General features: G+C 38.1%; 1 protein-coding gene across 1 annotated transcript in view; it reads left to right on the forward strand.

Annotated features, from left to right (window-relative positions):
- Window positions 1–23,644, forward strand: part of ELL2 (elongation factor for RNA polymerase II 2) — a 73,070-nt gene that overhangs the window by 39,514 nt on the left and 9,912 nt on the right. The window contains exons 3-8 of the mRNA XM_040448166.1: window positions 3,337–3,458; window positions 8,233–8,396; window positions 14,970–15,229; window positions 18,611–18,735; window positions 18,892–18,979; window positions 20,575–21,148. Of these exons, the coding sequence (XP_040304100.1) occupies window positions 3,337–3,458; window positions 8,233–8,396; window positions 14,970–15,229; window positions 18,611–18,735; window positions 18,892–18,979; window positions 20,575–21,148 (1,333 nt within the window). The remainder of the gene's footprint in view (window positions 1–3,336; window positions 3,459–8,232; window positions 8,397–14,969; window positions 15,230–18,610; window positions 18,736–18,891; window positions 18,980–20,574; window positions 21,149–23,644) is intronic.

Here is a 23,644-nt window from a genome sequence, read left to right on the forward strand (position 1 = left end):
AGGTGCACTTATTTGCCTTTCGTTGTCTTCTGATCAGAATTTTTAAAAAATGGTGTTTCAAATAAGTTAAAATGGCCCCCGCCATTTGATTAGGAACTTTTATTTTTTTAAGATACTATTTTTCCTTCTACTTCATTAATCAAAAGTCACTGAGAATTCTAATCCATAATTTCTCACCTTTAGCCATACTGACATTTTAGACTGGGTAATTCTTTGTTGTAGGGGCTATCCTGTCCACTGTAGGGTGTCAGACAATGTTGCTCCCCTCCAGGAGGTACCAGTAGCACCAAACCAGACCAGATGTTTCCAAAGGGCAAAATTTTACCTTGTTGGGAGCAACTGTTCTGATATATGCGTAATACACGCTTCCAAAATCTTCAGTGGATGTATAGCATGGGTTGTGTATGCTTTTCTTTTTAATCTGATTCTTTCCTATTCTGTTTATATTTTTTAAATGACTATAGGGTTTTTTTTTCTATTCAAGAAACTTTTAAAGAAAGAGAATATGAAAGCCTTCTGTGCCCACCATCAAGCCAGACCCTAATATTTTGAGGGGTGTACACAGTAATTGATCCATATGAGATATTTTTTTTTTTGTTATTGAACCTTCCAGATTTACACAAGACACTGTGTGTGTTAAAAAAAAAATTTAATATATAGATCATTTTTTACCTTAAAAAGTGTTAAGTGTTACTTAAGAAGAATCATGGTTTAGAGGATGAGAAAGGAAAACCCTACGTTTAAGTAATAAAAAGGTTTGTTAAGGGCTTTCCTAAAATGCTGTGTTTCATAGGTGTCTGCGCTTAAGGACTCCCTTAATTAAGGTAAAACGTTTTTAGCAGAAGAATACTGAACATTTGTAGAATTTGAGTAAAGAGTCTAGTCACTCTTGAAAAATAGAAAAAACTGTGCAATTTAGAATCTCCCCAAAGGGACAAACTTCCATACTTTGCTGGGTGAAATACTCCTGCATTTCTAGACCTGAGCTGCACAGGAACAAAGACCTTAGACCTAAAGTGAAACCACAGCCTGGCCTTGAGATGAGCCTGCAGCCACTGTGACTGTCCCCAGCCAGGTTCTGCACATCTCTGTGAGGGTTAACAGGGAAGGGGAATGGAAGTTAAGTAATTAACAGCTGGAGAAGGCATTCCATTCAAGTGTTCACACCTTCTTTACCTGTCCTCCTCTCCTAGGCCTTTAAGGAGGCTTTAGCTACAGCGCACATTCCTTCTCTATCCCAGCAGAGAACAGCCCTGCAGTTCCTCAAAAAATGAAAGCAGACAGACATCAGTGAATGCTGTTACACTAGCCTGAGGACAGACTTTTTGTTCCCTTGTGTCTCACACAGCTTTCCATTGGCTCCTGCTCTCCCACACCTCTATAGGATTAAGAAGTAAAACATTAGATTTAAGACTTGCTCACCAGGTTCCAACATTTTAGAACTAGGGGAAATTTTGAGAAATAAAAGTAACTTTAGGGGCCCAAAAAGGTATAATTTATAGAGTAGATAATAAATGTAGAAGCTTATTACCCTAGCAACTGGAACTAATTTATAATAAGGAGTCAAAGATAGTTGAAATTCATGGATGATGGAGGCTCTATGGAGTACTATTATGTAGTACTCAACATCTTTGGTAAAATTTGGCCTCTCAGACTTTACATAGTATTCTGAAGCCCCATCTGTCAAGATGTTTTTCTTTGACTTTTTTTTTTTTAATGTTTATTTATTTTTGAAAGAGAGAGAGAGAGAGACCAAGTGTGAGCTGGGGAGGGCAGAGTGAGGGAGACACAGAATCCGAAACAGGCTCTAGGCTCCGAGCTGTCAGCACCTGGGGCTCGAACCCGAGAACCATGAGATCATGACCTGAACCAAAGTCAGATGTTCAACCGACTGAGCCACCCAGGCACCCCTTCTTTGACTTATTTATTGCCGTTCATTCATTCCTTCAACAAACATTTATTGCATATCTACTATGCACTAGACACTACAAATTATCTCCCTTTTTACCTTTCTTTACTTTTTTTTTTTTTTTTTTTTGGTAGCATGGGGGTTGGAATTGTTACCTCCAGGTTCTTTTCTGTCGGTCAAAAGTTATCAGTCTTTTAGAGCGAGGAAGTCAGAGTTGCCTGCAGTGTCAGTGTCCTCCAGAGCCAAGCAGAAGTTATACATGTTTATCTTTCTAGCACATTCATGAATATTCTCTCCTCTATCTATCTCCCTGGCAGCCAGTTAGTTCTGAGTCTTAATCTACTATAATGGAAACTTGGGGGAAAAGAATGAGAATTGAAAAGTATTTCCTCCTCCCCCCACCCCCAACTTTTCTACTAAATTGCTACAACCCTGTGTATTTGGGGGCTGGAGAACAAGAAGTCATATTTTACTAATTCTTACCAACGAATCCTTTTTATAATTATCACTTAACACCATGGTAGCCCCTGCAAAACCAAGGTAAGAAAGGTCTTAGGAGCTGGAAAGGGTGGAGCATTTGAAAGACAGAAGTTTTCAGTTCATTTGTTCACAGATGATTATTGAGGTCCTACCATGTACCAGGATGATGTGCCTAATACAGGGGTGCACTGATCTAGAGCAACCCCATCCCTTCACTTAATTGGGCTTCTCATCTAATAGAGAAATTAGACCTTGAGTAAGAGCATAAAAACATTTGCCTTTTCCACAGTGTTGTGTGGGGCTCAGCTTTGGAGTGCCCTACAGAAGCATCTCTCCAGGCTGCCAACCCTATTCAGTAAACATGAGGATGAGTAAGAGAATCTTAGGGCAAGGAGAAACGTCCATCTGCATTTTGGTGTGAATGTAATTATGGCATTCACCTTACACTGCTAGTTATTCTTCAAAAATATTACTCAAAGAAGCAAGAATTAAAGTTAAAAGTGCATATAATAAGAGGGTAAAGAGTGAAATATAGATTCTGTCTCAGAGACTATTTAAATATCTAGAAGATATTCAGCAGGGAGGCATGCCAGCCAGACAGAACCTGTAGCACAAAAGAGGAAGAGCTTTTTAGCAAATTCGCTAATAACTGTTTCTTGTGAACTGTAATCATTTGCTAGTTTGAAATGAAGATGGTTCCTCTTAAACTATTGAGCAGAAGTGATTACTGATACTTAAGGGTAGAAAAATGGAAATAAGAGTGTGGTGAGTTATAGGCATACTTGCTAGATTCCTTCAATGATTTGGTGATTTAAATGCTATGAATTTAAATGCTCAACAGGGCTTGCCTATAAAATGGATGTCACTTGAAAACAGTTAAGTCAGTCATCAGATCATGGTATGTCAAATTTGTAATTTGAGGTGTTTCTCTTTTTCCCTCACTTTAGCTTGTCAAAATCCCTAAAAATGACCCCCCCAATGAAGTGCATACCTTTAACTTCTATTTGTCAAATGTGGGTAAGGACAACCCTCAGGGCAGTTTTGACTGCATCCAGCAAACATTTTCCAGGTAAGTACATGTCAAGGTATGCTGAAGGGAGAATACTTTTTCTTTGAGAGGTTTTTTTTTTTTTTTTTAATTAAACAATAAAATCTATAATAGCCATTCCATAAATGTTTATTGAATTGAATTATAGAGCTCATTTATTAAGAAATATTGAGTACCTATGTGCTACAAATTACATTTGTCACTGTGGATACAGTCATAAAAATTTTAAGATTCTTGCTCTCAGAGATTTTTTAAGGTATAGATTTTTTATCTATAAAACATTTTTTAATTCAAAACAAGTTTAAGCATTTTTTTAAAGTTTGTATTCACTGTATTTAAATAAGAGTGGCTTATAGTAATATTCAAGGGTAAAGGAGGGGAAAAATAAATATATATCCCTTCCTTTCTTGCCTGCACAAGCCTTGTTTTAAGATAGATTTTCAAACTTTTTTATGCTGCAACATAATGGAAACTAGAAATTAACCCCAGGATAGCAGTCACTTCTAATTAAAAAGGGGGGGGGGCAGGGAGGAAGACAAGAATATATACCCATATATATCCCAGGGTACCATGGAACCCTTATCTACTCAGGTCTTCTGTAAACAATAAGCTACTTGTTTGACTCTTCTTTGCTATGGTTGTTTCTGATTTAAGAATGTGCCCCTTGAGGAGGGGGAGTGTGTTCTGCCCATGGATAAAGACAAGGCCTTAGAACCTGCAACATCCCGAGAACATTGAAATTGGCCCAAAGTGCCCCCAGGACATCATCCATGCCTATCTCTCCTCTGTACAGTACTTGAAACTGTGTAAGCGCTTGCTGTGCGTGGGAGAGAGGAAAAGAAAGCTGTGTTCCAGGGGAGCATAGGAGTCAGAGATACAAAATAAGACACTTCACTGAAAGAGTTCTAAATTTCTCTTCCCATTTAGGGTACTAAATAACTTTCTATTCTATCTTAATATGCTATTTTCCCTGAGTATATGTTAATTTTGCTATATAAAAGTTGCCCACCTCAAACATATATTCTTTGGTATAAATTGTATATGTTACAAATTATCTAGATCTTTCTTTACTGTCCACTGTGATAGCTACTGGTTGTATGTAGCTATTTACATTTCAATTTATAAAAATGAAATAAAATCGACATTTTAGTTCTTTGCTTACATTTACCACATAACTCAATAGCCACATGGCTCGTGGCTATCATAGTAGACAGCACAGATACAGAACATTGTCAACATTGCAGAAAGTGCTATAGGACAGCATTGTAAAAGATGACAGAAGCATCAAGTATGAGGGCCCTGAGTGATTGTATAGTTCAGTCCCTTCATTCCACAGATGACGATTTTACAGTTAGACAGGTGGTTAGTTGATGACAAGGCTGAATGAGAACTGGGTTCTCCTGGTCCAGTGTCCTTTACATACCATAAGGCGCACTGATTTCTAATGGTGGTGCTATCACCTATTATGCTTGTCTTTAGAGAATTTTATTATAGTAAGAACACTTTGACCTCAAATTCAGCTAAATGTCCCATTAGGAATTCTGAGCAACAATCCCCTCTTCAAAACCAGTGATAGCGTCATAGGTAATATGGTTTCTCCCTCAGATCATAAATACCCTGTGTATTTATTTCTACCTTGCTTGTTTGGAGAATTGAGTTAAAGTCACTTACAAAATGCTACATGATGCAGCAAGAGAAATGAAACAGTTATTGTGAGAAAATTGGGTCAAATACATTAGTATGATCCAAATGTGTTTTATAAAGTATGATCCAACTATGAAAGTGTTTAAGGTGCTTTATAAAATGGTCTTCTATGGGTATAAATTGAAATTTGCCACTATGAAAACAAAAGCACTGAAGCTTTCAGTTCTCACCCTGGCAAGCAAACTTTTTTATAATTTTGTTCCACCTTTTCTGTTGAATTGAATTTTTATTTTTCCCATGAATCTTGTCTCTCTTGTAGTTGTGCAGCCTCCTCTAGGGCAGAGGCTTCCTTATACCCCTTTTCTAGTCTTACTATGCTGGCTGAGCTCAAACTAAATGCTATAAGTAGATGTTCACAAAATAGATACTAACTAATCTCCTTTCTTTGTTTTTACATCTCCTTGAACCTCACTTTAATCATATCTAAAATGAGGAAATCCCAAAGTCAAAATTACCTTTAAAAAATTCCTTAAATCTCTCCATTCACAGGCCTCTTGAACAGTAATACACACTCTATTACAGGAAACAGTGAGCTAGGCTAGAGAAAGACTCTAGGAATGTTTACATGCGTATGTCAAAGTATTTAAACTTTTAAGGTAGCTCAGTTGAAAAGGGATGAGTGGACAGTTCTACAAGAGAGTACCCGTTCTTGCCTGCAGGGTTTAGCTCTACTGTGTTTTCATGTAATGATCTGGTTCTTACTTGGTATAAGCTGTAACTTCATCATGATTGGCAGTAGGTTCAGCTTATTCTCACTGTGTAAATTACTTAAATTATTTGGTGGGAGATGTTGAAATCCAAACTTCCTGTCACCAGATCTTCATACTGTAGTTTTTCTTCTCACTTATTCTTCTTCCCACTTTCTCTGAGAGTTAAACCTTCCTCCCTCCTTCCCTTCCCTTCACTGGTCTTTCAGCATTCAGACATGTGCTAGTCTGTCTCATAAAAAAGAAAATAAGAGCAAAAACAACCACCCTCCCACTCACTGTGTACCTGAAATCTGACTTCATTCCACACCATTCAGTGGAAACATGCACCCCCCAACAGGGCCTTGACCACTGGAGAAGAATCTATTGGATGCTTATTGGTTCCTATTGTTCTAGACTCATTGCCAGCATGTTACACTGTAGACCACTCTGGTTCTTGAAACATGCTATTCCAATGGCTTCCATGACACACTGTTCTTAGAGTTTCCCTCTACCTCTTCAGTTATACTTTTTCAGCCTCCTGTGGTCATCTTTTCATCTTCCTCTTGATTATTTTAAATGTTAGTGTTCTTCACAGTTGGTTCCCTACTGAGACCTCGCCTTATTTCTTCAAAGTCATCATGTCCAACACTGAACTCATTTTCTCTCTTGTAGCTCTACCCCAGTGCCTCAATAAATAGCAGCTCCACACACCTAGTAGCCTAGGTATGATCTTTAACTTCTGTCTCTACCTGTGGCTAATCACTTATCAAATCCTGTCAATTCTGCTTCTCCTCACTGTCTGGACTCTCTTTACTGTTCTGCATTCACACTGCCCTACACTGGTTCAAGTTCTCACTTCTTGCCAGTAATCCTTCAGTACACTTCTAACTGGTCTCCTGCATTCACTTTTGTGCCCCCTACCTCCCAATCTGTTCTTCATCCAGATTGATCTTTTTACAGTACAAGTGAGATATTTTCTCTCCCCTGTTTTCAGCCTCTGGTTTTCTTGGAATAAAATCCAAAATCTATGCCATGACCTCCAAAGCCCTATATGACGTACTTCTCATGCCCTCTTCAGACTCATCTCTAATTGTCCTTTCCAACTCCCTTTGGCCAAACTGAAAACTTCCTCCACACTTCCCCCTGGGCCTGCACAGGTTGGTTATACTCCCAGAAAACTTCTGTCCTCCCTGCCCCTCCCCCTCCTTTCTAAAGGCATCACTTCCTTTTGAAAGCCTCCACCTTGCCCACAATCCTGATGAAGTACCTTCCTGGGGTTCCCTGTCTCTCCCCCCACCCCGCCCCCGTCCCAGCATCTATCACACTGTGTCATAATTTCTAGTGTGCTCATCCTTGTCACACATTAGAGAGCTCCTTGAAGGAGGGACCACATCTGTCTTAGTCCCTGTCTCTTTCTGTCCCTCACACATTGCCTGGCATGCAGTCCCTGCCTAAAAAATATTTATGAGATGAAGGAACTGTTTTGTTTTGTTTTTTTAAATAGCATTTGTACAGTTACTCGCAATTTATAAAAATTTTATTAATCCTATTTCTTGACATCATAACAAATCTGCTTCCAAGTAAGTTTGGAAATAGACTATCAGAGCTATAGTGACATTTTTATTACTTCTATATTCCAGTCTGTTTTAAGGCCATAGCAATTTCTTTTTAAAATACCAGTATAACTGTTACCATGATCCCCTAATTTTGCCATCATACTTTGAAACAGAGCCATCTTCTAGGCCAGTGTTAATATGCATGATTTTTTAAATAAAAGTTTTCAAAAAAATATTTGCAAAAGCCTCTTGTCCAGAATGTTCTTCAATATTTGCCATACAAATAAGTCATCTTCTATAGAGATTTAACAAAATGGTAAATATGAAGAATACAAATGTTTAGGATCTTTGGGCTAATAAGAAATCCCAGTGTTGAACAATATTTTGGTCTTAAAATTAATTATCTTACTGAAAATAAAAAGCATTACAGTAGGTCTGTGTCTTCTAGTTAGTTCTAAAGCATGCATATTATGGTTTCTATAGGGGTAAACTAAACATTTTTCGTATCAGTGGTAGATAATTTTTTTTAAAAATGACAGAACTACAGTGCTCATTGAGACTCTGGTCTTCAACATAAATACTAATGTTTTTTCAGAATTTTACAGATTTGGTCTCTGAGAGTTCATTTTACCTGTTCTATTCAGATTATGAAAAAAAAAGTGATATGAAATGAAGGAGAGAAATTTAAATATTTTAAATTTCAACATCTTAAGTTATTAATATTAGTTATTTCCAGATTGCACAGCTATTATTTGGGCTGCTGATTTTAGGGTTATACAGCTCTCACTTGCTTTTAGTGTGCAAAATGAGGGATGTCTCTAACAAAGCCACTGTCTTACTTGACAGCTCTGGAGCCTCCCAGCTCAATTGCCTGGGATTCATACAAGATAAAATTACAGTGTGTGCAACGAATGACTCGTATCAGATGACACGAGAAAGAATGACCCAGGCAGAGGAGGAATCCCGCAACCGAAGCACAAAAGTTATCAAACCCGGCGGACCATATGTAGGTTTGTATAGATATCGTTCTCCTTCTCATTGAATTATTGGAATAATTCAAGACCACTGTAGGTAAATACTGGTAATATTAATTTAATTTTAACATAGAATTCGTTTCTAGAACATTTTAAATAACATGGTCAAAAATCATCTCTTCTCTTTACACTGATAGTAAGTTCAACAGGTAGAAAATCCTGAATCCTTTGTTAGCTGTTTGTTATTATTTCACAATACTGGGATTTGGCCATGTTACTTTTGAGGTTATAATAGTGGTACCATTGTGTTGTCTTTGACACTGGGTGATGTCATTTCAGTGATGGACAGTATAGGTCTTGTTTTGCATTGTAGGGTTATTTTTACAGTAAAATCCATTGGTAGAATTTCAGAGGATCTTTTGCACAAGGAATTTTTATTGCAAAATATAAAATGTGCTCATAGCAAAGCATTAGGGTGATGCCTTTTGGTACCTCAGTTGTGATGCCGTTTATGGATTCTCATCCTCATGTATCCATTAATTAAGAGTCTGCCCCAGCCCCATCATCTTTATCATCAGCTCACACAAATATCCATCAGAATGAAGGGAAGTAGGACCAGACCAGCAAGATGAATCTCTCCTTTATGAGCAGTGACCCTAACAATTTTAAAGAGTTGATTGACAGTGACTATTAACAGTAATAGGGAGAATTATCAGGAGTGAAGAAGAGCTCTTTGAGGCTTTGGTCAGTTTAATGACATAAGTCACCATACATAAATGATGAAAGAATATTAATTTGGAAATGTAAGTGCACACAAAAAGAGTCTCTTGAATAACCAAATTCTTTAATTAACATCTTTCCATGGTTTGGTTTAATTTTACTTCTGCATTTTCCCATTGCTGACCCAGCTACAGTACATTCAGCTTTGAGAAGCTCCACTGGTGTCTTTAATAAGTATTTCTTTGGAACACAGCCAGTGCTCTTGGGACTTGGTGCTTAGCTTAGATACATTTAGTTTGGTTTAACAACAATTCATGGACTCCCCAGGTATCTGTACCCATGGGGCCCATTCCCAACCCACTAAGTTACCAGCAGTGAGATTTTTCACCTTCCCTTTCCTGCTGAGTGAGGTAACAACTTCCAACTTCCTTTCTTTCTCTTTATGCTCACAAGTAACTTAATTAACTTTCTCTGTAGTAGGCTAAATCTTAAATTGTTTTAAAAACACACACAATCTGGCACACTTCAGTACAAACTGTGAAATATTTTTCTACTCTGTCCAATACCACCATTTATAAACAGTGAGACAAATTGGTGTGTTTGACAAAGGAAAAGAAGACTGAAGCCATCAAAATGATTTTTTTTTCCCTCTCAATGGAACTAGCTGAAAAACTTTACCTTGATTTGTTCCAAAGTCTGCAAATAAGCAGTGATTGTACCTTTCCATAGAATTATCCTTGGGTGTCCCCTCTGTGTGTTTGTTTGTTTTGATAGGGTCAGATACAGTTTATCTGCACAGCATGTTACACAGCAGAATTTTCAACACATAAAATCACATAAACCATACCCTTCAAGGAATTTTAGAACTTGCAGGGTTTCTTATAGGCATTACAGATAACTTACATACATTTTTTAGGAGTGACTACATAAAATTTGAGGTTATCTAAGCTTAAATTTGAACCAGATTACATCCATGCCATTCTCAGACAAGCTGGCCTCCCTCTGCACACACATATGTTTGCCCCACAGAGCCCTGTAGTGATATCTGCCAGCCTACGTGCTCCACTCTGCTTGTCCTCGGTGCCCCAGTGGCCCGCCAGCACAGTACAGTGTTCTTCTCTGGTCTTAAATCTTGTCATTAACCTCCTCAGCTTTTTACTCTCTGGGTCAAATAACCCCAGCTCCTTTTAACTTTTCTTAAGATGGCCTGTATCCCAACTCTTTAATTATTTTTATTGCTCTCCTCTGCACTGCCTCCATTTCCTCACCTCAGAATTCAAAACTTTTTAATTTTTTACTCTTCTTTGTTAATGGTATATTTTGACCTTTTTCTTTTAATCTTATTCATTGCTAGTCCTTTACCATGTTTCTTTCTTTTAGGCAGCTCAGTTTGTGTCTTCCTGCCTTTTTCAGTACCTCCAAACTGACTCATTCATTACTTTGGAATGCTCATCATTCACCCTTCAATACTAACAGTACCCAGTACTTACGGAGTACTTGCTATGCAGAGACACTGGTTAGCACTTTACATGTAGTTACTCATCTAGATCTCAAAATCACCCCATAAGGGAAGTTATCATTGCCTCTCCATTTTACGTATCACATAGTTAGAATCAACAAATATCAAATACGGGTTTGGCCTCTTAACATGTTGTGTTATTTCCTTTAGTTCATAATTGAATATATCATATAAAATGATACCAGAAGCTCACCTCTGCCACCTTAGAAGTACCTGCAGAACAAGGCTTCTTTCAACAGCGTCAGCCTGGGTGGAGGACAAATAGGAATAATGCTAGTCTCATTGAGGGGCTGTGGTGGCACAGTGCCAGGACAGGCCTCTGGCAGCTGAATTGGGCCACAAGCTCAGTGTGAGAGGGTGAAGACTGCCCCTAGGGGTCACCTGGCCTAGTCACCCAAAAATATAAGCTTTTGCGACCCTCTTGTAGACTGAGCAAAACCAAAATCTATTTTGCCTGGAGAGGAGCAGGAGAGGCTTTAACCTAGAAAACATCATTAGTATTTCTTCAGAATATTTCCACTTCTAGTCATGACATTTATATATATCAGTGGTGAGCATTGTTGTGTTGTCATAATCCTTTCCCTTTGTTTAAAAAAAACAAAATCACTAATCACTGCTTCCATTTTACTAATAAGTCTGCTCACTGACTTGTACCTAAGTTCTGAAATGTTATTGAATTGTAAATTGGTAATACATGCTAATACTTATTTAGGTTTATAAAATAACCCAACCAATCTAATTTCTAGGATTCTTTTTCCAATTTTCCCAACTTCTGCCTCATCCTGCTTATTTTTGATGATGTAGTACATGTTTGAATGACCTTCGACAAATCATTTAACATCTGTGGACCTTAATTTCTCAGTTATTAGATAAGGGGTATTTGAACTGGATAACATCGAAAGTCCTTTGTAATTATAACATTTTTTACCATTACGAATATATATTTGAATAATAAACCTTTGGAAGAAGTGATCATAAATGCCAAATGTGGAGATGGTTTCCATTGCATTGGCTTATGTATTTAACCATGACAGTCACCCCGTCATCAAGGTCCTGCCAGTGTTTTTAAAGCATTGGGTCCGTGTTGCCAGGGCTTCTGATCAGGTTCCACAGAACAGAAAAACAACTACAGAAGATGGCAGTCCCTGCTCTCTTTCTGATGTACTGTTTTAACACCTTCCTTTCAGATTGTTTACTCACAGCCGTTAGACAAAGGGATAAATACTTTCACCATCTCATATTGAATGGAGAAGTTAGAAGTAGGCTCCTTGTTATGAAACAGCAGTTCAGATATAGTCCCAGATTACCCAACTCTATCAGACCCACTGCTGCTGTTTATATAAGGAGCCTAGGGAATTGATTAGCAGTTGGGTCTGGGAAGAGAATTAAGTTCTCCCATGGGCTTTATTAAAAGAGCTTTTCTGAAGCAAATGTAAAGAAATAAAGCCTTTCTTCTGCCCACTTTGAACTGACATTTTCTTGCTTTTCTTTTTAGCATCTCAATTCTGTAACTACTTAGAGTACTGATGTTTTCTTCATCTGTAGCCTGTCCTACCTTGAACTAGAGGACTCCTTCCTGGTTAAATAGGCACAGATTGATGGGGCGGCAGTCTTTGTGTGAAACTCAGTAGCCTAGTGTGGCTCTGTTGTTCTTTTAGCATTTAAAAGAAATGGGTTACCCCACAAGTGGCTGTTCAAAGGGAAAACAGGGCATCTGGCTGGCTCAGTCAGTAGACCATGGAACACTTGATCTCAGGGTCCTGGGTTCAAGTCCCATTTTGGGCATAAAGCTTACATTAAAAAAAATAACAAGTAAAAAATAAATAAAGGAAAAATGAGATAAAGGTGAAGTGAGTGTACTAGGGGTAGGAGATTCATGTACCAGTGACAGCCTAGCATTATGCCCCAGGTGAGACTCCACTGCTGTCATATCCCAGACCAGATTCTAATTTTTGGTCAAACATCATACCCATGCTCCTCTTAGCCTCCCTTATTTGTCTGCCCTATGCTTACTTCAGGGAGGGGCAGGGGCAAACTCAGGAAACCTTGGGGCTTTCTGGAGACTGAGGATCGGAGGTGGGTCAGACATACAGAGGAGGTAGGGCAGCCTGGAAAACACTGGTAGTACTGTCACTTTTTGTTTTTATTTGCCTTCCTTGCTGGCTTGAATTCATTCTAAATGACCCATCATGGTGTGTGTGAGCCCAGCTAAAAAACATTCTCTGTCCACTCACCTCCCCAGAGAAGAGTGGTGGGCAGGGCTCCATAGTCAGCTTTGTTTGGTGAAGTATAAGCTAAACAGGTTACAAAGGGTAGGGTAGGAGTGTGGGATTTATAGCACTTCCTAAACTTTTGTGACCCTGGATTTTTTTCCCCACAAATTCCTATTCAAATTTCAAGGAACAGTAGTGTTTGTTAATACAATTATAACTAAGAAGTGGTAGATTGGAAGGTTTATGTTTGCTGTTTTAGAAATTTTAGTGTGTCTTCATATGCTAGCATCCTGGCAGTGTGGGAAAATACAGACCGCATTGATTCCGGCTTCTCTGCTGTCTACTTGCTCTCTTGCTGTCATTCACATTGACATTTTGCTAGTCATCAAATACTGAATCAAGGTCTGCTAGTGGACAAAGCAGCCACAGCCCTGCCCATATGGAGTTTACAGCCTAAGATGAAACAATGGCAGACATTGGGCATTTGTTCATAATGCCTTTCCCACAAAGAAGTACATGTAGGAAAACTTAGGTACTAATTAATAACAGAACCTTCCACATGTTAAGTGAGCACTTTACCGTTTGAGCTTATCCCATTGAAAGTCTCAGTTTTCTCATCTGTGAGTGGGACCATGCCTGTTTCATCAGGTTACTGTATTGTGAGATCTAATGAGTGTAAAGGTCTTAATATAGTGCTCCCCCACCACATAATTGGTTCATGATAAATATTAGCTCCCTGCCCATCTGACATTGATCTATCTCTAAGAAAAATACAGAAACCAAATCTAAATCTATCTCCAAAACTCTAATTGCACCTTAATAGCTTTTCTTATCACTGAGTAGTGCTCCTTTAATGTTGAGTTCTCTTGTTGTGCAATATTTTGATCTGATATTTACAATTTGTTATGTCCAGGCAGTAGGGAAATACAAAAGCCAGTGAGATAATTCACCCTTTCTCCTCTATTCTACGTAGGATTGTGTCAAACTAACAGCCCCTCTGGCCAGGCCTCAGGACCCCTGCATGGACAGAGTTACTATCAGTACTGCTCTTGCTCCATTAAGCTGTTTTCACCCCAGACTGCAGCACTTAAGAGACTGCTTTTGCTTATCTGCTGTTTCTAGTTGCTAGTCTTGTTCCTAATGCAGTTGTCCTACATTATATGTTATTAATATCCGCCCCCCAACCACATGGCATAGAGTTGGAGGTTCAGAGTGTATGAAAGGTGCTATAAGAGTCCACCTCAAAAATGATAAAATGAGGGTCTTACACAGCAGTTTAATTCTAATTTTTTCTTCAACAAGGAATTGTTACCAGGTTTTGTTTTTCTAGAAGGAAACATTTGCCACTTCTCAGTGTTAAGTTTAAGCAGAAAGTGGGTTAATTACCAAATGGCACTCGCCTGGCAGGAATGATGGGAAGGCCTCATTTTTCCCATTTTCCATTCCTCTAATTCACCTGTGTAGCTTCAGCCCTGCAGAGGAGGTATCTGCTTGTCTGGCCCTCTGAGATTTTTTGTTGGTTTTGGTTTTGTCTTTTGACCCCTAAAATTTGTTATGGCCTATTGAAAAGGAGTATGTCTTGTGGTTGCCCTTGTGAATGTTGACCCCAAATTATGTCTGACTCCCCTCTTTGTGGTCCCTGAATCTGTGAGATTAAGATAATTTTTCAGCTCAGCCAAAACTGTGTTCTTAGTGAGATACAACAGGTATTGCTCACATTTCACATTTGTTATATTCATTTCTGCCAAAGAAATGACATATAATATGTACATATAAGGTCAGTAAATAGCATGGGTAAGCATGGAAATTACTTTATTTGCACTTAACATGAACTACCTACAACCTTAAAATTCCCAACCACTTGCTACAGTTTGTGTCACTAATTAATATCCATATGTAGCTAAATGGACAGAATGATTCTATATACATATTTATTCCAATAAATGCTTCTATCAAGACAATTTCAAATCCATAATCTTAGGCCATTTATTCAAAAAGCTTTCTGTTTGCATATCTCTTTAATGTAAAAACTGAAACAAAGTGGCCTATAATTCCCTCCAGAAATGAAGAAGTACCTGAATCAGAGTTGAGGAAACTGAGTGCTCATTATAATCTTACCCACAGATGTGTAACAATGTCATTTCCACTGGACTTTAGGGAAAAGAGTGCAAATTCGGAAAGCGCCTCAAGCTGTTTCAGATGCAGTGCCTGAGAGGAAACGGTCAACCCCCATGAATCCTGCAAATACGATTCGAAAGACTCACGGAGGCAGCAGTGTTTCTCAGCGTCCATATAGGGACAGGGTGATTCACTTACTGGCACTGAAGGCTTACAAGAAACCGGAGCTCCTGGCTCGACTGCAGAAAGATGGTGTCAATCAGAAAGACAAGAACTCCCTTGGAGCAATTCTGCAACAGGTGAGACATGCGGAGAGAGTTCCTTCTGTGCGCCTTCTTGTTGAGAAGTTCGTTTCAGAAGGCTTGTTGTTAGTATTATTTAAGGTAGAGAAATTTCAGGATCATTTTGATCAATGTATATGAATTATAACTCTTGAATATTAAGCCATCTTGTTTTAAACACCTAATGAAAAGCTCATTGAAATGTGGTCATTTATAGTAGGTCTTATAAGCTAGAAGCTTAAAAAAAGCTTTAAAAATGAAGTTTCAAGTCATTATCTTCATTTGGGTTAAACAAATTTTGCTCTGAAATTCCATTATAAAAGAAGTTTTCTTAAGCTTATTTATTTTTGAGAGAGAGAGAGAGAGAGAGGGAATGCACATGCAGGGGAGAGGGAGAGAAAGAAAATCTCAAGTAGACTCAGCACTGGCAGCGCAGAGCCCAGTGCGGGGCTTGAACTCATGAAGTGTGAGATCATGACCTGAGCCAAAATCAAGAGTCAGATGCCTAACCGACAGAGCCACCTGGGCACGCCAAAAAGGTAAGAAGTTTTTGTTGGCTGATTTTGGTCTTGGGTCACTAAAGTACTGCTGTAATTTTTATTGTTATATAGGTGAAGTTGTACAGTTTATTCTTATCAGTCTTTGGTTTGTATAAGCTAGAATATGTTTACCTACTAAATAGTTTCAAATGTGTCTTGCCCTGCATGCTTTTTACTCTACCTTTTTTTGCCACTGAGTGTGCTGAGATCATTCAGTTGTCTTTATTAAGGGATATGAATATGTAAAGTATTACCTTTGATCAATTACCTTATAATCACAAGCTTAAGTATTACAGTAGGTCGTAGATTTTGTTGATGTCACTAGTTTGTCAAACTATAACTTGCTATATTTTTCATATTGATTTGGGGTCATAAATATTGATTACTGTTCAAATCAAAGAATTTTTTTCTAAAGCAGTAACATTTCCACAGTTCTTAAATTTCACCATTAAAAAAATAAACCTATAGGTTTTCATTTATTATTCAAAGAATGACACTTTTAAGTCCATTTTTTCATCTATTCTCTTACATTTCAAGTCATGATACTAAATATTATGAAAGAATAAAGCCAAAATCTCCAATTCTAGGTTAATCAACTCCCAGTGTATCTTGGACATTCTCAAGGATCTTATTAAATTGTTTGAACACTTTTTGGAAACACTTAATTTAAATCCATATGTCACATAGCAGTTTTAAGAGCTCAAAAGACAGGGTGAAAGAATGAATGAGTGTCAGAGTGTGTGTGTTTTAATTTTTTTTTGGTGGGGGGGAAGGAGGGAGGTTCAGGCTACATATCACAAAATATCTGGTGACTGAATCTCCAGGGAGGTTGTAAATTACCTCCTAAGTTTATACGATAAAATGTAAAATGATGGCCGAGGCAATTCATTCACACAGAGGGTATTATTGATGTCAGTAGTTATGTGATTCTTTATATGTATATAGACATAAGTACATTAAAATGTAGGTGTGCTTAATTCAGCAGCAAATGGGACATGAGTGTCTTTATGTTAATCATTTGGCAGAATCTAGAGCATAATCTTAATTGCACATTGTAATCTTCTGGGGAGCTTTTAAAAAATGCCAGTGTCTGCACTCTAACCCAGACCAACTAAATGGAGCAACTGAATGGATACTGACCATTAACTGAGAGGGGGAGGGATGGCAAAGGAACAGGTGTATGGACGGGCACTAGGATTTCTGTTCAGGAGATGTCTGTTAGCCATAACCCAATAGTGATAGATGTTTAGTAGTTACATATAAGGCCATGGTGTTGAGACAACAATTGGAGGTAGAATTATAAATTAGGAGATAGCAGTATATCAATTGGCTATTGAAAGCCTTATAGCTGGCTCAGTTGGAGGAGCATGGGATTCTTGATCTCAAGGTCATGAGTTCCAGGCCCATGTGTGTTGTAGAGATGAAAGAAAGCAAAGAAGAAAGCCCTAAGGCTGAATGAAATAATGATGGCAATGAAGAATACAAGGCAGACAATAGGTCCTAAGCACTCCAGCATATAGAAGAGTGCACAAAAAAGACAAAAAGGCAGAAGGAGGAAAGCAGGAGAAGGTCCCATTATGAGGACCTGAGGATAGTCTGTAGTCCTGAGGATAATAGGAAAAAGCTAAGCATTGTATTTTTCCACTTTGAGAAATCTGGTTTTGTGTCATCTTGTTTGCAAATTTGAATCTTAAGCCTACCATTTTCTACTTTATAACGGTATTAATGTTAGATTAATGTTAAGCTGTAAAAAAAACCATAAACTATCATAGTATATTTGATAGTACTTTAAAAAGACACAGAAAGAAGTCAATTTATTAAAAAGAGCATTTTTGGGACACCTGGGTGGCTCAGTTGGTTGGCTGAGTATCTGACTTCAGCTCAGGTCATGGTCTCGTAGTTTGCAAGTTTGAGCCCCACATCAGGCTGTCTGCTGTCAGCACAGAGCCTGCTTTGGATCCTCTGTCCCCCTTTTTCTCTGTCCCTCCCTGCTCACTTTCTCTCTCTCTCTCAAAATAAATAAACTTAAAAAAAAAAAAAAAAAACATTTCAGTAGGAAATAACTGGAGGATTACCTTTCCACCAGCCTTAAACATGACTCTTGCTTTGGCACCTGAATCTGTACATTTTTATTGTTGATGGATCTAGGCCTGGACCCTGTACGAATTGCAGTTAAGCAATAAGAAGAGATTACACTTGAGAATAAACTAGCTGACTAATAACAGTAATTTGGGGGTTATTTTGCTGTACGTTTCCATTTATTGGTTTTCGGGAATTTCAAGGGCTTTGAATAAGTGGTTCTTCAGGAGATCTGGCAACTACAAGAAGCAAGCTTAGCAAGCCAAGGAAATGACAGACAAGGGCATCAGAATTGATACTATTTATGGAGATAATTTCTGCTGATTGCTGAAGGGAAAGTTTATAACCCAACATTTGGGCACTATTTGGTTTGTACGTAATACAAATGATCAAAGATTTTTACTGTGATTCACAAGTAACGGGAGTTAATGGCCAGAAGTAAATAATGAAGTTGTTAACCTAACTCCTTTGACTAGAAAAACTTGACTTAAAAAATATATATAAATAAATAAATCTTCCTCCACTTTTTGCCTCAGTAGGCTGTTTGAATAGAAATGTCACGTGGTGGACATTTCAGGGAAAAAATATTTAGCTGCATATATAAAGCTTTAATTACCCAATGAAGTCAAACAGCATTTATTGAGACCTGTCATATGCAAAACTGGCAGTCCCTTTGTAGCCAACTGGTACAGTTGTTTTCAGTGTAAATGCAAAATGTTGCCTGTTTTGGGTTAGGAAATAGCAAAAACGGCTAATGCTCTGTTTTCACACTATGTGCCAGGTAGCCAATCTGAATCCTAAGGACCTCTCGTATACCTTAAAGGATTATGTTTTTAAAGAACTTCAAAAAGACTGGCCTGGATACAATGAAATCGACAGACGGTCATTACAGTCAGTGCTCTCGAGGTAAATTTTTCTTCTTTGAAACCGATCAAGTAAGTGATAATATTAGTTATTGTTATTTTAGTGTTGAGAAGGAAAAGAGAAGCAAGAGTAAGCTTTTTATCATGAACATTTGAAAATTCTCTTCATAACTGGAACATATGTATGTATCCTTTACAGAAAATTAAATCCATCTCAGAATGCTGCCAGCACCAGCCGTTCAGAATCTCCTGTATGTTCTAGTAGAGATGCTGCATCTTCTCCTCAGGTATTCCTAAAATTACATAACCATAGCCCCTAAGTGAACTCTAGGGACCAGCTAGTTCACGTGGTCTGATTTATGCATGAGAGAAATGAGGCCCAGAGAAGCCGCACAGCTTGCCTACCCAAAGTCACATGGCCAGCTCATGGCAGAGCTCTGTTTAGAATTCAGGTCCTGGCTCACAGCCCACACCTCTTTTTCACTACACAGCACTGCTTGTCAAAGTGCTTAATATCTACTCTGCTTTTCCATATTTGAAGTTTCCATTTTATTATAAGATTATCTACTTTTTTATTTGGTCACTACCTAGAAGACTTACCCAGTCCTGTATTCAGTCTCAGATTATATTGAAAATTGGAGGCATTTAATACTACCTGAAACATGTTCCAGAAAAATATTCTTAAGGAAAAATGTTTATAAAATAAGCAAATAAAAAATTCTGCCCTTTTCATACATGTGTGTCCTTAACGTATTTTTCAATTAAATCCCAGTCAGAATATTCCAATTAGACCTCACTCCTTCCAGCTTAAAATTTCCCCCAAAAGATTCTTTATTTCCCTGATTTGGGGATTGACAGTGGGACAAACCTATCTACCCCAGTGCTGCTCACACAGTGCTCCTCTCTCTGGACCCTCCTCCCAAGGATTCGGGAGACAGGACAGATGTGTGGACAACAGTAAGCTTGCTGTGGGCAAAAGGCTACTCACATGTCAAAAACTGTTAGAAACCTATTGTGAGGAACAGAGGGAGAACAAAATAAAAGCAATTTTGTCCTTGCATGTACATTGTCTGTAGAATCCTCACTTTTAATGCCAACTGCCATGAAGTTATTTATACTGTAATCTAATTATGTAATGGCTGCCAAATCAATGGTGCTAAATTGGAAACAGAATAATTAATGGGATGATTAACTGTTATTTTTTTTCAAGGTGAAGCTTAGGCCACATTATTACATTGGATGTATGCTTTGTACTTTTCGACTATCTGAATTCCCTCTTTAATTTAAATATTGTTATTGCTGGATTGGGACAGTATTAGCATAATTTTTTAAATTTCTGAAATACTAATTCCATATCATTTTTATGAACTAGTTATTAAAACTTACCTTCCAGTCTGATGAAGAGATATATTTAGAGGGGAAAAAAAACTGAATAGCATTTCAGCAATAATAGAGATACTTAGAGAAATTACTTTGAAGTGCTGGCTGTTCCCATTTTAAGACAGATAAAATAATAAATGGCAGCCAAAATATTCATAAGTAGAGCATGTTAGCACATTAGAGGAGGTTAAATAAGTATAGGCTTTTGTTGCCCTTTACCTACCCTTCTTAGTCCTCACCGAGTGAAATGGTACAAACTGCTTTCTCCTTCCTCTCTTTTAATATAACTAGGTCAGCCACAGCCCTCAGAGGAAGAAGGTTACCTCTTCTTAGTACTCTCCTAAGTGGTACAGTCCACATAAATGGCATAGTCTCTCCAAGAACTTAGGGTGGGCTCTATGATCAGAAAGTATAAGTACAGTTGTTCATATGGTAGCCAATGATGCACATATTGAGTTTTAATGCAAAGTGGCTCGGTTTTTTTTCTGCCCCTCCCCAACAGAAACGGCTTTTAGATTCAGATTTCATTGATCCTTTAATGAATAAGAAAGCTCGAATATCTCACCTGACAAATAGAGTGCCGCCAACATTAAATGGTCATTTGAATCCCACGAGTGAAAAATCTGCTGCAGGCCTCCTGCCGCCTCCTGCAGCTGCTGCCATCCCTACCCCTCCACCACTGCCTTCAACCCACCTGCCCGTTTCCAACCCTCCTCAGACTGTAAATTCTAACTCCAATTCCCCTAGCACTCCAGAAGGCCGGGGGACTCAAGACCTACCTGTTGACAGTTTTAGTCAAAACAGTAGTATCTATGAGGACCAGCAAGACAAATATACCTCTAGGACTTCTCTGGAAACCTTACCCCCTGGTTCAGTTCTACTAAAGTGTCCAAAGCCTATGGAAGAAACCCATTCAATGTCTCACAAAAAGTCCAAAAAGAAGTCTAAAAAACACAAGGAAAAGGACCAAATTAAAAAGCACGACATTGAGATGACTGAAGAAAAGGAAGAGGACCTTAAAAGAGAAGAAGAGGAAATTGCCAAGCTGAACAACTCCAGTCCAGATTCCAATGAAGGTACACTTTACATTTGTAAAACCAACTACATGTGTTAAATGATCAGGCAGAGCAGACTATCGTGAGGGACATTATGCTGTTTATATAATTAGTAATGCTTTTTTATCAAATGACCTTGTGTTAATAATCTTAGTGTTGTGCTTTGGAGCAGATTTTTCTTTTCTTATATTTAACATCAGTAATTTTTGGCCTCTTTTTAGCCAACTATTAAACATAGTTTCTAAATTTGATAATAACATGGTAACATTTGAAAATGACTGTTATCCTCTAGAGACCCCCTCTTAAAAGGTAGACTTTGTTGCTCTTTTCCATAACTGTCAGGGTATTGCACAACCTCAACGTGACCTATTCTCTGCCATTCTTGAACTAATTTTACCAGACACACAATTAGCGATAAAAATAATTCTTTTCCTTCTTTGCCAGAGAAACAGGGTCACCCCTGCCTTAATTAATGTTAACACAGGGGAAATGTCAAATTCTTTATAAAACCAGCAAGGTTAAGATTGCATATGCAGATCCATAACATCATCTTTATTCAGAGGGAAAGCAATTTGTCTTATGCAAGGCTGTTGGCAATTTGCTTGTTAGAGCTTAAGAAATTATTTTTTCAATTTTGAGAACACTGTTTTAGTAAACTAGCATTAGTAAAATTTAACCATTTCAAGCTTTTGAAAACTTAAAAAGCCAGATAACCTAAAGATGCAAAGAAGCTTAAAATAATGCTTTACTTCTAAAGAAAAACTAATCATAGGAAGACCACTTACCTAAGGTGTAATGATTTTTAACACCTAGTAACAAAATTATATTTTTCTTACTTAAAAAAAAAAAAGTTGTGCTCTAAACCTTAATGTCCCCCAAACAGCACATCCAAGATTCAAGCCCCTCATTTAGCATTGCTGCCAATTTTAAACTCAGCATAACCAAAGCAAAATTCTCGAGGAAAATACGACTTTAGAAAAGTTACTTTAATGAAGAGGTTAAAGAGTGTTGCCTTTCTGTAATTTGCCCATAATACTGGAAGTCTGTAATTCTTAGATTTAACTGACCATTTTTTACCACATGCGAGGAGCTTTGCAGCATAGTAAAATGCAGTGCCTTCACTGACCTCGATTGACTATACTGCACATCACAGCTTATCTGTTGAAATATTTAGATCAGTGTGATACTGTATAGTGACCCAAAAGGTAGGTGTAAGCTTTTTCCCTCAAACACTGTTGTACTTAAATTTGCCAAGTCAGGAAGCGGCAAGCAGTAATAACACCTTGTGTTCAGAGTTAGTATACCTGGGTATATCCCAGTCCACACACTTCCAACGCTGAGATGGTGATCCTGAGTCAGGCTAGTGCTGGGAGGATTGGATCCCAGTATGTTGAGATGTACAGCAAAGTTTGAGTGTTCTCAGAGTTGGAGACTTGAAGAAACAGACTGAGTCTCTGAATCCTTCACTAAGGATGTAGTACCTTTCAAAGCCATTTGAGATTATCACAAACTGAGGATAGATCCAGACCCACATCCCCTGAATCTGTTGGAATTTATCTAGGTCTATGGCAAAGAAGAAGCCAGGTTGACATGCACTCAATGCCTTTTCCTTTAAGACTCAGGCTATTATTTAAAAAAAAAAAAAAAAAAAAAAAAAAAGGAGTGGGGGTAGTCTCAAAGTCTACACACACACACACACACACACACACACACACACACACACACACACAACAATAAGGCCACAGAGTTTGCATAATTTATTTCGTATACTTGGTCTTTTAAAATGTTGAACTAAGGAATTATCAAATATTCACTTTTGTTTTATATTGAACATGTCCATTTTGCCAGCAGGCAGGGTTAGGATGTGAGTTATTAATTTAATTCTAGTTTGAATGATAAAAAGTTACCCTAATAAAAAGTCTAAACTTACCCTCAAGGAATGTTGGTTGTGTTCAAACAAATAGAATCCTGAGTGAGGGATTTTACACATTTTCATAGCATAGCCATGAATGACTGGCACTTTATTTGTCTTTTTTTTTTTTAAACAAATCTGTGTAGTAATATGAGATTTAGAGATAAGAGACCAGAGGAGTGTACATCGGTGTTCAGTAATGACTTATTTTAAATTACTTCAAAACCCATATGGGAAAACTTCCTACCCCTTCCACTGTCTGCATACAAAAAGGGTAGCAATAAAATACAGTGACTGAAGCGGTCTGCTACCTGACTTCATTGTCTCATCTGCCTTGTTCGAATCCTATGAAAAGTAGATGTTGATGTAAAATTTGTATCTTCCATTGTGTGGCTGCATCTGCCAGCACAGTCTTTGAATTGCTGGGCAGATGCCACAACTGTTACTGAAAGAATAGAAGACTGACCTTGGGTTAAGACGGAATTCCTTTATTGTGCAGACACTGCGGTAGCCAGGGCGCTTTCAATGCCTGGCGTCAGTTCTGCTGGCCCTGCTCACAGGGCCTCTGTTGTTCGTGTGCAATTGTATTCCTTGCTCACTGTTGC

This window comes from Herpailurus yagouaroundi, unplaced genomic scaffold (genome assembly GCF_014898765.1).
Source record: "Herpailurus yagouaroundi ecotype Mexico unplaced genomic scaffold, PumYag 29, whole genome shotgun sequence".
NCBI classification, from domain to species: Eukaryota; Metazoa; Chordata; class Mammalia; order Carnivora; family Felidae; genus Herpailurus; species Herpailurus yagouaroundi.